Source organism: Sordaria macrospora, chromosome 5 (genome assembly GCF_033870435.1).
Source record: "Sordaria macrospora chromosome 5, complete sequence".
Taxonomy (NCBI): domain Eukaryota; kingdom Fungi; phylum Ascomycota; class Sordariomycetes; order Sordariales; family Sordariaceae; genus Sordaria; species Sordaria macrospora.
The window spans coordinates 1,067,368-1,083,459 of record NC_089375.1 but is presented as its reverse complement, the minus strand read 5'-3'; the positions used below and the strand labels follow the sequence as shown (position 1 = coordinate 1,083,459).

Genomic DNA, 16,092 nt, shown 5'->3' with positions numbered 1-16,092 from the left:
TTGTAGTTTCGAATGTATCTTCCCGAGTTCGAAATGATAGAAAGTGGTGGGTTAGGCCACCGGTATCTATTGCACCAAAAATAGGGTAATCCTAGCACGCCCACTAACAACCGACTAACAGTAGGTGCCAAGAAAAATATTTTCGGGGGAGAGTTGAATGTACTGTGTAGTCGGGCACTGCGCCAAACACCCAAAAAGTGAAGCTCCATCGAGGTGATGGATTAGTGTCAGATCTGTACCCCCTATATTGACACATTACAGCGTCACTTCGTCGAATTTTTCTGCAAAACACAAAACACGGGTCCAATGTCGATTTCCCGAGTTCAAGAGGCCCGGCACACCCCGGCCGTTTCGGCTTGCAATAATTTGATTATTAGAATGAAACCTGGGAGGCCTGGTCTCTCCTCTTCGCTTGACAAGCATCACTTTTACATGACAAGACAACTCCCTGCACGACAACCACTCATCCATCATGCTATTGCGTAGCACCTCACCTCGCCATGGACATCCGCATCATTTCAATCTATCTCTTCTACCTAGGTAACTCTCTCCGCTACAATGCACATTGAAGGGACTCCTGAGACGATCAGAGAGTCTGCAGATGCGGGTTGGGTGACATCAGCGACGATGGGCGGATATTCGTCCAGGTCGGCGTAATAGACAAAGCACCGGCAATCGAGACTCTGCCTCAGCTCGCTCTTATCCGACTTCGGGTTGAAGAACCCCGAGTGACAGCATCCAGGAACTGCGGCGGAAGGATCACTGTCGCCACTCTTGAAGATGAGCGCCTCCCACGTGTTGTGGTCCGGCAGGTAATACCACTCAGAGGCTGGGTTGGGGTATATCTGCAAGTTCTCCGTGACGAAGTCGTCGAAGACCACATCGCTCGATACCGTATCCTTCTCAAAGTCAAGCGTGCGCCCATCACAGAGGCCAAGGGGCCAGTCGTTAAGGGGCCCTCGGATTGGTTTCCAGATGCTGATATGACCTTGTTAGCTCATGTTGAAGCAGCGGTGGTTTCATGATACAGGTGCTTACTTCACTGCCTGCCAACGACCTTTGAGCACTTCACCGGCACGATCACCAAAGAGTACCTTGGTGATTCGTTCGCCTTCATCTCTGGTAAAGTCTCTGAGAGTGTCAGTCTCCAATGCACGTGGTTCCTGGCAACACGGAAAAAATGATTCACTGACCAATATGTGCTAATGCGGTAGGCTGGTCATATTCGTACTCCTCTCCAGTGGAGATGGGGAAGGACTCGTGTCGTTTTCTAAGCTAATCGTCGCGGTTTGTGTGAGAAACGAGCCCGTCAATGAGATCAATCATAGTGTAGAGGTATAAAGTGTCAGCGACGCACGGCATAGTCCAACACATGGACGTACTTCGCCCCAAGCTCTTTCTTCAAGGCCTCCTTCACCTCCTGGATGTATACGCTCTGGACTCGTTCCTGGTCCCAGAAATCATCAGGTTCCAAGCTGGAGTGAAGCTGGATGAGCTGAAAACCGCATTCGTCAAGACGAAAAGGCCCGGCACCTGGCTCCCGCATGCTCTTCACCTTAACCGGACAACGGATCTTTTGGAAGTTGGATTGAGGAACCCCATCGTCCGGATTGTATCGCATGCTGTAGGGTTTTTCCGTGTCGTACAATGGGCTACGCTCAAGGTACCACATGGTGGACATCACGGTGCTTGCATGGTTGTTTTGTCCGTTATGCGCTTCTGAGACATCTGCACAAGGCTTGCTGATGTTCATATCAGTTGGCGCGAGTGTCTCTGCCATTGTTATGGCCGAAATGGTGTTTTGTTGCTTGGTTGAGATCAAAGACTGTTGCTGATGGAATGGTCTGCGATATTTCACGCTTAAAGACTCTGGCTAGAACTCGAAGAATGTTTTGGTGGGAGAGTTGTTCGAAAGCCAACATCAAGTAGATGCTGGAGCTTTCAAGGCCGTGTCACAACCGAAACTTCCGCTGAATGGTGTACAAAGCAATGCATGCGCTTGTTGAGCATATCTGCGTTCGGTGTCCGGACTGGACCTTGCCAAGGGATGGGGTCGCCATGCTGCTGTTGCGATAATTGCTGAGCCCGACATCACGGAATACCCTACTCGTCTGGGCTAGAAACGCCCTTCAGACCCCATGTGGCCGAGCCAAGGGGTGCGACAGGCGTTTCGAGCCCGCACGAGTAGTGGTTAGAAGTCCGTCTGGGTAGCCTGATGCTCATTTAGCTATGTGCGATTGGCAGAACGCAGTCACCAGGGAGATGTTCGACGGTGCAGAAAAGCCCTCAGATAAGGTAGTGATGTGACTCGAGAGGTATCTCGTGGGTATAGTTCGAGTACAGGCCTGTATGCTCTCTCCCACCTTTTCCTCCTGCCTCACCTGGTAAATGCTAAGCTCGCTGTGGATATTGACTGCACGGGCAGTATTATGTCTCCTACATGAACATCAATCGAGCGAATCGCGTCTTTTGTGGCTTTGCTCATTAGGCACGCTGCATTTCGATGAATTTGGCAATGTGGCATCCTAAACCAACCTTTAGGGCACCAGATTCAGCTTACTGCGTTGAGCGCGGCTTGATGTATGCAATCCTCGGAGGGCTGGGGCTATGGCTGATAGGTGGCCTTGTCCCAAGATTAATAAGTGAAGGCTCACTTGTGAATTTCTGGCTTCACCGGTTTGCGGGGAACACGAGATGCAACTTTTGGTATTAATACTCGTCCGGTCTTAAATTGCCCACCTTCCCCTAGAGAGACGATTCTAGTCCTGACAACCATCGTACAATGCATGTTTCTTTGTTAGTTTAGTTCTTCAGGCTGGGTTTAGCCAGAGCTGTTCCAAGGCTCTTACATTGCCTCTTAAGAGCAAAACTAGCCTTTCTTCGAAACTTTATAGTACAAAACAAAGGGTTTAACACGCTACACATAAATTACAGAAATTCCTTACTCTTATTACCTCTAGAGGTACCGTAGGATTCCGGTATACCCTATGATGCGCTCTCCCGACTCTACATGCAAGCCACAACAAGGGGCTACAGAACGGCTACGTGCCACGCCGCCCTTAGGGGAAGTGGTCGGCTTGGCACGGGTACATGCTGACCACCCGTCCGCTCGAAACCCGAACTCTTTTCCTCTTCCCAGTGGCTCGAGGATAGAAATGGGCGTTAGAAATGGGCGTTTTTTGTACCAGACTAACAAACAAACTAGGGTTAGATTGTATCTTCAGCAACCCTTCATAAAGTCCACTTCACCAATAGGCTTTACTTTTTCTCATTGACATCGTGCCGCACCCACACCCGTGACTGTAGCCGTGGGCTGCGTTTGTTGTAGTCTGAGATAAGAAGGAGAGGATGCATACGTAGGCCAATCCATGGATGACACCTAACCTGCGTCCAAAAGAAACCACCCATGTTTGAGCCGGCTTACCGGCCCCCCAATGCCTACCGAGCATGGGATGTCGAACTGTACTTCAAACAAGGCGCCGGAAGGACACCACCCATTGTCGATGCCTTGCGCCTGGCACCAAGAGAGATAATCCGTCCGACCCATGACACCTGAGTTACCCCAACAGATAAATATCTCCCGCGGGTTAATATCCACAGAAAACTGGCCCAGTGATATTGCCAACGGCATATATGAATCATCCTCAAGTCAGTGCTTCGGAGATGAACGGAGCCACAACACACGTCCCGCGTCTTAGCAAATGAAGGCAGCTCGAGATATTTCGGCTATGGAGGGGCAGTGTAGACGGTACCGACATTTGGAAAGTGTGCATCGCTAGAGCAGCGCCACGAACAACCCGACTTGCGCTGTTAATTTGTCCGCACAATGCCACTGAACGTCTAGTCGAATCGACCCGCATTTGCTAGGTCGAATTGCGCGATCAAGACGGTCCGGAAAATTGTTATTGACCCGTTGATCAATGGCTGGTCAAGCTTTTAGCTCGTCAGGGTCTCCTGTTTGAATGATGAGCACGCCTCTATCACCGGATCTACCTCATGTCACAATGATATTGGGTTAAGCGCCTTTCTGAGGCGGATGGGAAAACCAGCTGCTCATGACTGGTGACAAGTCGTTCGATCCCTATGTCCTATCGTACAATAGTATGTAGCCGCAATTGGGCCAAAGAGGCCTGGCCGCCGGAGATATTCCAAAATTGTCGTTCTTCCGCTGCGACGGGGCCTTGGCTGCTTGAAGATCAACTTCATATGTTCTGAAAGTTTAGGAAGAGACACTTTCCTGGTATGAACAATATCATTGACAATGATGTCTTTGGCTTGGAGCGGGCGCGAAGGAAACGAAAAGGTCAAGGTCGGATGGCTGCGAGCGTGCGATATTTGCAGCTGAGAAGGTTCCTAGCGACAGAAGACACGGGAGATCAGGTAGAAAGAGGGGTGCTTTGATTCTGTTCTCTCCGTGTGTGTCCATTTTGCGCCAATCATGTCTGGTACCATTTGGACCAATCGAACGCTCGTGCGACCGGACTTTTCTCAATGATACAATGCCGACTGCCAATAAACCCAGCTTACTGCCACAGCCACTACTTGTAGGTAATTAGAAAAAGGGCACGCTGGAGTACCGCTTGATTTCATTCAAAGCGGATTTATCCCCCACGCAGAGATGGTCAATAAGATCGGCAGAGGGACCTGAATATCGCAGTCTCAACGGGGCAAGCGAGCCTCATCAGGCTAAGGGCTTTGCTGTACTCTTGCACAGTACATAATAATCGATACCGTCATGTCGCCATCCCGTGTGGCATTTCGTGCAGGAGTATTCTCTCTCATTGCATTCACTGCATGCCAAGACGACGTTTCGTGGGACGGATCGCCTAATATGGTACAGCGCTGTCTCACTTTCCCCACCCTAGTCACTACGGGATTGTACATGTAAGAATCTCTCTTGGCGTCCTTGAGATCTCTCAAAAAGTAGACTCTCAAGGACCTGGTCGGGGCGTTCAAGCTTCGTTTTATACAAGCCTTACTTGCCCGTTATTTTCCCTGGGAAGTGGTTTTTGCACATCTGGCAGTATTCTGGGTTCTGAGTGGAATGTGATGATGCAGGCGGGGTTGTAGCTGACCTGCAGCAACCCAACTTCCTGAGGCGCCCGAGTTTCCTGCTACCTGCAGTACCACATGTGACAAAAGAGCAACGCTGTGTGGCTGGACTTGAGATGTCCCTCTGTAGGAAGGTCCCTTGGGGTCGGAATCGGATGCTTTTCGGAACCAGACTCAAGTAGTTACCTCTAAGGTACGTACGTGTTGGTACGATTGAGAGAGATGTGAGAGCAGGAGTAGGTCACTTATGAAATGTGGCCCGAAGAATGGAGGAAGGAATGTTTGTTATTCGTCTTGTGTGCTTGCAGTTTGCTGAGTACAAATGTTGGTAGGAAATTCCGCGGGAAAGAGCTACCGTTACTTGGATTGCAATTGACTGGTAGGAGTGCTAGGGCTTCGTGTGTCTCAAACAGTGCCATGTCGAGAGCAGGGCAGGTCCGCCCGCTGTTTATTCCTTTCCAGGAAATTAAGTGGCCGTATAAGCCCACATACCTACCCATGCACGTTAGCAACCCTCTCAGGAAGTGTCCAACTGTTTTCATGTCTCGGTCGCTCGTCCTAACTGCGTCACGGTCCTCGTGAGTCCCGCTGTGTCGCCAATTGCTTCGCGATGCCGATTTTCCCAACTTCACATTGAGGGCTGCATTGCCGTTTCTGTATCTGCTTAGTTGCCGTCCAAGAACTGTCAGATAACTTCCACCGCACCGGCGAGCGCAGCGGAACCGAATGCATGGTTCTGCAACCACGATAATTCAGCACGACTGGGCTACGACTCCATCCATCGTTTGGGATACGAGAATACTAGATTGGAGATAGTAGGCTTTCTGAAGAAGTAGAAGCGTGATATCGTCTCCTCTTAACCGATCAAGGGTGAGTACCTCCAACTCCTTCATCCGATCACGATGGCCTTGGAACGCAAACTTTCACCAGTTTGAAGTTCGTGCCCTGGGCGTCCATTCGCCCAGCTTCCCATTCACTCGCACTCCTTTCTTGGCTTCCTGGGTGTTTGGCCTGGCTGGGTTTCTATTCTCCTCCTCCTTTCCTGACATGGCCCTACCAGTCTCCAGCAAAATCACTCATAACCGTCGCATGGAGGCCGCCTAACCACACATCTAATCGCCTGTGTACAAACCCATCGATTTCCAATGCAAAAGTTCATTTGCATGTTACCTTGGAAGCAGGGGCGGGGACGGTCTGAAAATTCAGCTGCCGAAAGGGTGGATGACTTTACATCATGCTCAGAATATGGAACGACGTTTAAAGTTGGAGCGGCCTCCTATGTCATTGCCGCTACTCCATGCCGGTCACTTCCTACCAGCAGGTTCGACAAAATCAAGAGAAAACCCACTCGCCGTGGACTCGCTACTGTCTTTGTTGTCCCGGCCTCTGGTAAAGATGTTCGTGCGATAGTAAACCTGAGCTGGCTTGTGCAAGCGTTGGAGGATTACGAAACGGTCGATGATGTCTTCGATCGATCCTTCTTGGCCACCGTTGTCTTCAATGGTGGGGGCAAACGGAAGCCAAAAATCACTCCGGCGGCAAAGCAGTACCTCACCAAACTGGGAACCCGCGATGTGGTGTTATGCTCGGGTGTTGCTGATCTCCCGCCAGGACCGTATTATATAACAGGGCATCAGCTGCGAGATGTTTGGAAACTCGAAGATGACACATATGGCACTAGCATGGTGGCGGTAGCGCCCAAGTCTGAGTGAGTTTATCCCAGAACCTTCGGTTTGAGTATTTGAGGGATGGAGTTGTTGTTGACAGTCAGAGGTATTCTAGGTCATTCGAACCCTTTCAGCCCCTTCCCTGGATTGACTCGAGCCACCAGTTTCCGAGCTTTGCTCTTCCATCCAGGATCAAGACAGGAACCGGCCATGAGCCCCAGTCAAAATCTCTGGCTGGGTGGAGAATACTTGTCAAGGACAATATCAATCTACAAGGAACGAAGACCTCCCAAGGAAACAAGGCATACTATGACACCTATGGCCCTTGTACGAAAAATGCACCATGCATCCAAAAGTTAGTTGACAAGGGGGCGGTAATAGTGGGCAAGACAAAGATGAACTCCTTTGCAAACTGGGAAGAGCCAATTGAGTACGTTGATTATCAAGCCCCCTGGAACCCGCGTGGTGATGGATATCAGTCCATGGGCGGAAGTAGTTCCGGAAGTGCGGCGGCTGTTGCAGCATATGACTGGCTTGATATCGCGATCGGGACGGACAGTAGGTGCTCCATATCCCTTAGTCATGAAAGGGTTGTCCGGGGACCAGAGACGAAAAATGAAACTAATCAGGGAACAACAGCATGGGGTAGCGTCACTAGACCGGCACTGTGGTGCGGTTGCTTCGGCTTGCGTCCCACTCAGGGTGCCGTTTGTGGAGACGGAATCGATCCGTTCTGCAAGTCAGTTACCATGTACGACATGAGATATTTGAGGCGTAGGGCTGACTAGCAGGGATTTAGGGAATGGGATACGGCCGGTCTCCTGGGAAGGGATCTGCAGCGATGCATAGAATTCGCTGCGCAATGGCTAGATGTGGGGAAAATGGAGACGGAACCGAAGGTATAGTCCCAGGCCCTGTCAACAAAGCAGAACATATTCGTATTCTGCCTGACGAACTTGCACTGACTCTTGGCAGCCTTTCACCTCCATTATCTTCGCCAGTGACTTCTGGAGTATCATTGACGCACGACAAGTCAAGACCGCGCGGGAATTCGCCAGTAAAATGGGATCCATCCTGGGTGTCGACTTCGTTGATGTTTCCTTCGAGGCCACCTGGGCTGCGTCGCCCCCGCTAGAGGCCCGTGGTCTTTCACTTACAGAGTTTATCAACGGCGTGAGTGACAAGCAGTTTGTGCTGTGGTTCGTCCTGTGTCCATACCAGACCTTCAGCTGACATCCACCTCCCTCCTCCAGGCAGCAACCGCCCAATGCTACGACGCTTATCATAGCTGCGAGGACTTCCGTGAGAGATACCGAAAGAAATTTGGCCGCACACCATACGTTTCCCCCCGGAACCAGGATATGTGGGAGTTCGCAAAGAAAATCACTCGGGAAGAGCGAGACCTTGGCTTCCGTAAAACGGATGTGTACCGTAAATGGTTCAACAACACCATTTTGAAAGGGAAACACTCCAATGCGCTTGTCATGATGCCGCTGGAATCAATGGGCCCCAGGTATCGGGATGAAGTTCCAACGTGAGTGCCCCATGACCCCTGCCCACGTGCATGCTGAGTTTGGAAGTTTGTCGCTGATTACCCTGAACGGGTGGCAGTTTTCGCCGACCACCTCAGGGCGGAATTAATGCGTTAGGCTTGGCGCCAGTGATGAGGTCTCCGGTTCTGGCTGTTCCTAGTGAGCCCAACCCCAGTTCCCAAAAACACCAATAATACTCGTAAAGAGTGGTGGCACTGACAGTGGCGAACACATTCCAGTTGACGAAATAAGCTACGACTCGCGAGTTTCGAGCCAGGAAGAAAAGCTTCCGTTTGTGGTGGCCTTCATGGCAAGACAAAGTGCGCAAGCCCTTCCCGCCCAGCCCGGAGTAGAGCCTCTGGGTTGGATTTTGTCTGTTTAGATTGCTTTGCACAAAAGAGACTAACCACACTTGCAGGGTATGACTTGGCATTGATGGAAGAAACGCGAAAGGTGCTGGAGAAAACAGGTAAGGCTACCGTTTTGAAGACCGGAAGAAATATGTATAAATGAGCGATCTTGCCTCTAAGAGAGCGGAGTCAAAGTTGGCGAGGTCCTTTAGGTACGGCACTGAGATGGCGTTGACGGATTCGTTCCTTGCATCAATATCTCTGTCTTTTTTTGCATTCGTTATATCATTCTCTGCTTCTTCCCTTTTTTCCATCTTTTCTGTTAATATCTGCTTCTTTATTTTCCTCTGTTGTATTAGTACCTGCTTTTGTTGTTTGGGCGCTTGGTACCTGAAACTCTCTTCGGTGAAGAAAAGCCCTTCTTTTGGGCCATTGCTCGATCAATCATTCGAAGCACTTCTGTAGTCGTGCAGAGTGATCGGTTCCCTTGGCTCCAGAGGATTGCTCACGGTCAGGGCAAACGGACGTTGCGAAGAATCGATTCCATCGCCAATGTCCAGTGCACAGGTGAGGTGACAAATGATGAGTCATGCTACGTGGACTTTGGCAAGGGTGTGTAGGAACAGTGGGCTTTGACGAGCGCGGTTAATAAACACCCGACGATGGGGAGTGAAAAGGGAGGAAGAATTGCATGACTGATTGCCCAGACAATACCGCTTTTTCTGATTCAAATGGGATTTATCTAACCTCCCGCGCCTCCTTCTGGCCTAGGAAATATGGGAAGCACCTGCAGGCAAGGCGGCCAAGTCTGTCATGCAAGCGACACGCAGCCGATCGAAGAATACTTAATGGCTTATACTATGTTGATGCTATGGGAAGGAACGAGAGCTCAAGAGGAGGCGGAAGGTTTGGATATCTACCGTAGAAGACTGGTGGGCAGGCCAGGGCATAAATGGAGCCCGTGGTGAATGGGCAGTGCCAAGGGTACCCAGACAAAAAGCCCCGCGCGCACGCACTATCGTCTTTGTAACGTATGGCCTGGATTTTACCCCTTTCTCCCGCACATAAACTGTTAGACCTACAGCATGGTTTTGTTAGTGCACCTAGCACCTTTCCTAACTGCAACCGTATCGCCATTCACAACTTCATTAACCATCTCTTTGAGAGCATCTACCTTACCTATACTGCATTTCCCTTTACACTATTTGCAACTCCATTGCAGCCGCACAACTTTCCCCTTTTAGCCCAAGATGCGATCCAACCTGAAATCCAACCCCATGTAGCGTTTACTCGCGCGGGAAAGGGGAACCACACCATACCAGGTAGTCGTAACCCCAGAAGCGGCGCAATGGTTAGGCCGCTGTGTACGGTCGGGACGGGATGGGCCGTCTCTGTCGCTCACGGGGGAGTGCTCATATAACCCGACTGTCACGACACGTAGATCTCGAGGGCAGTGCAGACGAATAATCTGACTAATGTAATAAATAAGTAACTATGAGAAGTAAAAGAAGGGAGGGAAAGTGCTGCCTCTGGCTGGCACGGTAAAATATAGAAATGAAGTAGGTCCAGGGACGGAAAGAGTGAACCGTCACGTGAATAAATGCATCTAATCAGAAGGCATGGATTTTAGCCATAATAGTAAAACTTATTTTTTTTTTCCATAGCGAGATTTATTTTTCTTTTTCTATAACGAAACTTATTCTTCTTTCTCTATACAAAATAATACGAAATAAATAGTATTATTGTTAATAAGTAAGATAATAAGAATTTAATTTAATCAAAGTATTAAGTAATTTTCATGATATTTTGTACTGTTTCTGTTAACGTGTAGCTAGTACTGTGTCTTGTAACTACCTTGTACTATCTTGTAGTATAGAAGGCTGATTGAACTATTTCTTTTACAGAATCAGTCTACTCAGCCTCCATAAAACGTACTAGAATACGAAGGTTTTGCCACTGTATTTTGAATTCTCTAACTTGTTCAGCATTGCTTCTAGACTAATTTGTCATTATAGAATGTACCAGAAGCTCATAGATTCAGTTCATTCCTTTCATAGTATAGTGCTCTTACAAGCACTCCTATCAACTTACAAAAGCTCCTACACTCTGGAAGGTTCTAGATACTTAACGTTCGTGTATATAAAGACCGCTTCTCTTCTTTAGTTAGTTACTACTTAAGCAAGTAAGCAAGCACAATCAAAGCAATACAATACAGTCTACTCCTATAGTGCAGAGTTCATTATAATAGTTGTTTCTTACAGTGTAGAGTTCACTATACTCTTCTGTCTTGAGAGCAAAGTTCTCTTTAAGACCTCTTTTACAACATTTCCCTATTGTCTTTGCTACTACGCTGCTTTCTTCAGCACTGCTGTCGTACTTCCTACTGCTTCCGCTCCGCTCTGCTACAAGTGTATAGTTCACTGTAGGATCTCTATACTGGTGCTATTATTATAAGCTAGTTAGAGCTTTGCAGTAAACAGTTTCAAATCCTGACTAAAAATTTATTAAAGTAACTTCGTACGAATACGTATTATAATAATTGTATCAAATTTTTGTTTTTGTGGATCGGATCAATTTTGTATGTGAATGTACGGACATTTGCCCATAGTTCTGGGTTAGGGTTGCTGAGGCTTAGCTGTGACGAACGGCAGTCTGATCTGCCTAAGTGGGATAGTTGAAGGTAAAGACTATCAGTGCTGTTCGGTGAAGCTAAAGAGTTCACAACAAGTATGTCTGCAATACTGGTCTCGGTGATAATGATCTATTGACTACTGTCGAACTATCTGACAATCTGAGTTCTCCCGTAGTCCCTTTATACCTGCTCGCCCTCTGCGAGATATTTGTTTCCGGATGCTCTGCTGAGCCCCATAGGTCTATCTAATGAGTGTTGGCTCACTGTGAGCCTTGCTCACTGTGAGCCGCTGCGCCTGTGAGCGCCTGCATGTGCCATTGGATCCCATGTCGTCCCTGATAGGCTGTGTTGTTTGTCCGAGATGGGGCAGCCAGGTCCCAATGGTCTGGTCGTCCTTTGTGTCACTTAAGTTCGTAACATTAGCAGAGTCTCAATGCCTGACATCAGCCTTATGAATGCCCGGCGGCCGTAGGTCGCGAGGTTCAACCTCACTTTGACCAGACCCTCAGCCACCGGCATTGCTTACCTAAGCCCCTCTCGACGCCATCAGGCTAGCGAGTCAGCCATCGAACTGCCGACGACGCTAGTAAGCGAGATGAGGCAATCCCCAGTCATCACAGAAGCGATCACAGCAACCGAGCAAGAAGCAGGGCGACCGAACGAGGAAGGGCGCCAGAAGAAGGAAGTAGAATGGTTGAAGGCACTCAGGAAGATCCACATGTATGAAGATCGCTATATAGATACCCTGAGGCCTCAAGCAACAAGGCTCAGTACGTACCTCAGTACGCACCAAGCCTCTTTGTATAAGAAGGCCTGAGAACTCAGCCCTCGTCTTGAGGGTTGAAAGGATCAACAAGGCCTTCGAGACCAAAGTTAATTATCAGCTGAATTGAACCATTGTTCCATGCCCATACTCTGCCCTTGTCACAGTACGGACCATAGGGTCAGCGAGCTTGTATAATGGGGTCGGGTCGTTTGACCACTCCTCACGGGGGAACGCGAGTTCACGAAACCCAGTGATGCGATGAACCAACGCTGCTGACCGTCCCCTTTGGGGAAATACTACATCCAGGAACCAACGGCATATGACATAGTGTCTCAGCGATTGCTCCGTGATGTTGGTTTGAAATGTTCGTCATGGAATGACATGGATTGCAAGATCACGAATAACATATGGCGAACTGTGTTAACGTGAGGGGTGAATTGAATTGTAGACGGGCTAAATAATTTGTAGACGGGCTAAATGATTTGTAGACGGGCTACATAAGAGCTGATCGTCCACCGCCACCAGAGACATTCAGACACTCACGTCGGACATCATCCATCATAGTCAGTCGAGAAGTATTCCTTTGAACATTCTTCCAGTCCTCCACCTCCCCCATTATCATTATCCCAAACCCCATCTCAGCCTGAAGAACCAAGCTCCAGCAACCGTCATGACCACCTCATCCGAGTCCCAAAATTTCGTCCTCATTACCGGCTGCAGCGAAGACGGCATCAGCTCCGCCATGGAATCTACGCCTGCAAAGGCTGCCGGATCTTCGTCACTCTCGGCAACTTCTCCAAAGGCGGTCCCTCTCCGACCCCACATCTGGCCCGAAGTTATCCTTCTCGTCCTGACTTTCCTTGATTCCAACAAGCTATGCGCCGCTGAGGTGGAAAGGCGCCGCGGTGGCAAGCTGGACGTGATGATCAACCACGCCGACGCTGACTAGGTCATGCCCTTGGTGGACGTGTATATCGATGTGACAAGGGCAGTATTCTGGGCTTGGAACAGTAGTTTAATTCAGCTGATAAACTACTTTGGTCTCGAAGGCCTTGTTGATCCTTTCAACCTCCATGAGAAGGTCGAGCCTTAAGGCCTTCTTATACCAAAGAAGGTTGGTACGTACCGAGCCCTGTGTGCCAGGCATCGGCGCGAGTCTATCTAGTTCCTCTGCCTACAAGTAGATCTTCTGACTGCCAACCTTCATCCAGTTGCCCGTCGGTAATTCCGGTCGGTGGTTTAATTGATGAAAGTCGCCGACGGATGTCCGTGTGGCATTCTGTCGGTAATTCTGGTCGGCAGTTTGACTGGTGAATGTCACCGGCAAATGTCCGTGTGACAGCCGTGCCTGTTGGCCGAATAGTCTGGCTGAGGCAAGGCTGGCATTGTATGGCGATGTTGGGTTGATGACAAGCATTGAGGCTCTATTGAACTTCAAACCCAGGAGTGTGGGCAATGTCCGTGTGACAATCGATGATGCGAAGCGGTTCTATGATATGAACGTTTGGAGCGTGTTGGGGCTGGTGCAAGCTGTAGCACCGATGTTAATTAAGGCGAAGGGCGTGGTGGTGAACCATATTAGTGTTGCGAGTGTGATGCCGCTTGCCCGGGCTGGTGAGTCGTTGGTCATTTTTCCTCCATGGAGAGGCATGATATAAAAACTGAGATGATGGTTGTGATAAAGGCATCCACAGCAGTTCCAAAGCTGCGATGAACAGTTTATCTCCCACCCTCCGCTCCGAACCCCGCCTACTCGGGGTGCGTGTCAACATCGCTGTGATCGGTGTTGTTCACACGCCCATGATCGGTCATCCACTCCGAGATGAGCAATCTCGTCTTGCCGGGAGGTTTGTACTACCAGCAGCTGAGGTCTTCGGTCGGATTAGCGATACGAGGAAGGGGTTGGCGCAGCCGAGATCCATGGTCGTCAATGTGGTCGCCAGATCTACCATTTCGGATATTGAAAGCGGAAAGAACGGTGATCTGGCATGGTGGCACGTCATCTTTGACTAGGTGCTTGGGGTGGATGTTGCCGAATCGTATTTTGGAGAGGTTTTTGAACTGGGCGAGTCGTCTGAATTGTGTGAAGACTGAGAGGGAAAAGGCGCAACGGTTGATGGGCGGAGGGCTCATGCCTGGAGGTGGATGTTATTGCCTCTGTTTCCCCAGCTCTTCCCTTTTGTTGTCGCCGGTACCTGCTTTAATCACAGTAGAAAGAAATGACATGATCACACGATCAAATTCGCAACTTCAAACGTACCTGATTCGGATGTCTGGAGGAAAGTGCACTCGTATGCTGACCCGGGGCGGTCTCAGAAGTAGAGCTTGATCGCCTGAGCTTGGAAGTTCCTTCTCAAGCATTGCCAACTGGATGTTCGCTCTGCTGCCCCCAAGATTAGTACATACGTTCCTTCCCATTAAGATTCCCTACAGTCGGCGACGACCCAACATCTTCGACTTCATTCAATCACAAGCCAGAACTTTACCTGCTTGTCAGACATCCTCTTCCTTCCAGATTCGCTCACTCATCCTCAGATCGCCCGTCTTCCCTTTTCCTCTGCGTCCGTCGCCCTTCCCGCCACGAACACCAACCTAAGTTCGATCGTCATGTCATTTTCATCTGAGATGATGTGACCAAAAATTGGGCCCGGATCTACTCACCCAGCGAATGGGCACTGGGGATCCCGAGCGAGGCAAAGTAGTGCAGGCAACCTGAACCAAGCTGGAGCAGCCAACTGGATTCAGTTTGGCTACCGCGTGAGATTCTGGAGCTTCTCGCAATCGGAATTGTCCTAATCACGGCTTTTTTTCGTTATGCTTCTCTGCCTGAGGGTGGGAACATGAGGAAGAGAATGGGTTGCACTTAGCTGTGGTTTCCATGTCGGCTTAGCGGGAGTTGGGACGTGAGGAATGATGGTCGCTGAGGTTTTGAGTTCGTGATCTTGGGAGTTGGTCTTGCTTGAGTAGTGTCTCTGCTTGCTCTATCTTGGTGACGGGCGCTGTCGGTCATCTCCGGAACCCGGTAGTTTTGGACGGACAGTGAGGACGGGAGGTTTGCCGCTATGCCGAGGTTCAAAAACTCCCGTGAGCGGAAGGAAGGGGTTGGACGCGAGTGGAGGATGCCAGGTCGTTAGTAGCAGCTAGCCATCTCTTTCGAAGACAGATGCTGTTCCCCCGAGTAGCTGACGGAATGCATGACGGCATGGAAATAAGCTCGTATGATCACGACATCCGCTCATTGACCGTACCTCCCTCGCCCGGCCTCTCTCCTGCTGTCTCCCGCAATCCGCAACCACCACGAAGGCCACTGTCTTCCAATACCATCGTCAACAACCTCCCGAGCCGTTCTTCCTTTCCTTCTTCTTTAGTTTGACCCGCCCAAATTTCCATTACTCGCACTCCTGCACAGACCGTCTCTTCAGGCTATTTAATCCTCCCCTCCCCCGTGATATTCTTGATTCTTTTCTTCTTCTCTTCTTCAGAATAGGAAGCCCGACTGTAGGAGGCTCACAAATCTTTCACAGTAGGCAACCATAAGGTTGCTTGCACCTCACGTAGAACACCAGGGCCAATTCCCTGGGTAAAGGGGTCCGGGCACAGTTTTTGGTACCATACCATCGGGTTTTACCTGGCTGTCTTTCACATCTCACACTTTTTTTTTCATTGTGCTTCTCTGCCTTTGGGCGGGGACATGAGGAAGAAAACAGTGCACGGCGGATGATGATGAAGGGTGCGGGATGAATGAGAGACATGGAGATGTTTGGTAAAAAAAATTGGGGCGTTGGGGCGAGAGAAGGCAGAGAAGTGAATAGCACGCTGATGTTTGTGGGATGTGCAGGGAGGATGGTCAAAGGAAGAAGACACTTTGAGTTTGGGGTGGGGGTTTGAGGGTCTAAGTAGCTTTACTTGTGGATGTTTCTTGATTTCAGAGCACATGCATACCTCTAAGGACAGATTGGCATGTCTCTTCCTAGCATGATGCATGGTAGTGGGCGTCATCTTGCTTTGTCGCGGAGTCCGGTCGCTCGTCGGTCTTCAGAGTTCCGAGCGCAGAGATCCCTTTCCCCCCCGGAAAGCTTCCATCGTACTGACT

General features: G+C 49.7%; 4 protein-coding genes across 4 annotated transcripts; 3 read left to right on the top strand and 1 right to left on the bottom strand.

The window, feature by feature from the left end:
* Nucleotides 1-339: 339 nt before the first annotated feature.
* On the bottom strand, nt 340-2,042 carry SMAC4_08858 (uncharacterized protein). Its single transcript, XM_003344069.2, has 4 exons — nt 1,358-2,042; nt 1,194-1,275; nt 1,039-1,129; nt 340-978 (listed from the first exon to the last, which is right to left on the bottom strand). Exons 1-4 carry the CDS (start codon nt 1,778-1,780, stop codon nt 537-539), a joined length of 1,038 nt encoding a protein of 345 aa, XP_003344117.1. The 5' UTR covers nt 1,781-2,042; the 3' UTR covers nt 340-536.
* Nucleotides 2,043-5,195: 3,153 nt separating this feature from the next.
* Nucleotides 5,196-9,623, top strand: SMAC4_08859 (uncharacterized protein). The gene is made up of 10 exons (XM_024655975.2): nt 5,196-5,922; nt 6,113-6,760; nt 6,835-7,277; nt 7,359-7,458; nt 7,519-7,618; nt 7,695-7,892; nt 7,973-8,253; nt 8,331-8,410; nt 8,491-8,571; nt 8,670-9,623. Exons 2-10 carry the CDS (start codon nt 6,198-6,200, stop codon nt 8,762-8,764), a joined length of 1,941 nt encoding a protein of 646 aa, XP_024511757.2. The 5' UTR covers nt 5,196-5,922; nt 6,113-6,197; the 3' UTR covers nt 8,765-9,623.
* Nucleotides 9,624-12,669: 3,046 nt separating this feature from the next.
* On the top strand, nt 12,670-12,948 carry SMAC4_08861 (uncharacterized protein; the record flags this gene model as incomplete). The annotated part of the gene is made up of 1 exon (XM_003344072.1): nt 12,670-12,948. One exon carries the CDS (start codon nt 12,670-12,672, stop codon nt 12,946-12,948), a length of 279 nt encoding a protein of 92 aa, XP_003344120.1.
* Nucleotides 12,949-13,709: 761 nt separating this feature from the next.
* Nucleotides 13,710-14,012, top strand: SMAC4_08862 (uncharacterized protein; the record flags this gene model as incomplete). The annotated part of the gene is made up of 1 exon (XM_003344073.1): nt 13,710-14,012. One exon carries the CDS (start codon nt 13,710-13,712, stop codon nt 14,010-14,012), a length of 303 nt encoding a protein of 100 aa, XP_003344121.1.
* Between the last annotated feature and the right edge of the window lie 2,080 nt (nt 14,013-16,092).

Excerpts from the sequence above, each read along its gene's own strand:
- SMAC4_08859 (XM_024655975.2), top strand. The coding sequence starts at position 6,198 with ATGCAAAAGTTCATTTGCATGTTACCTTGGAAGCAGGGGCGGGGACGG. Across the intron at positions 6,761-6,834 it reads GCGGTAGCGCCCAAGTCTGA|GTCATTCGAACCCTTTCAGC; the intron begins GTGAGTTTATCC and ends GAGGTATTCTAG. Across the intron at positions 8,254-8,330 it reads TATCGGGATGAAGTTCCAAC|TTTTCGCCGACCACCTCAGG; the intron begins GTGAGTGCCCCA and ends AACGGGTGGCAG.
- SMAC4_08858 (XM_003344069.2), bottom strand. The coding sequence starts at position 1,780 with ATGGCAGAGACACTCGCGCCAACTGATATGAACATCAGCAAGCCTTGT. Across the intron at positions 1,130-1,193 it reads TACCGCATTAGCACATATTG|ACTTTACCAGAGATGAAGGC; the intron begins GTCAGTGAATCA and ends ACACTCTCAGAG. Across the intron at positions 979-1,038 it reads GGTCGTTGGCAGGCAGTGAA|CATCTGGAAACCAATCCGAG; the intron begins GTAAGCACCTGT and ends AGGTCATATCAG.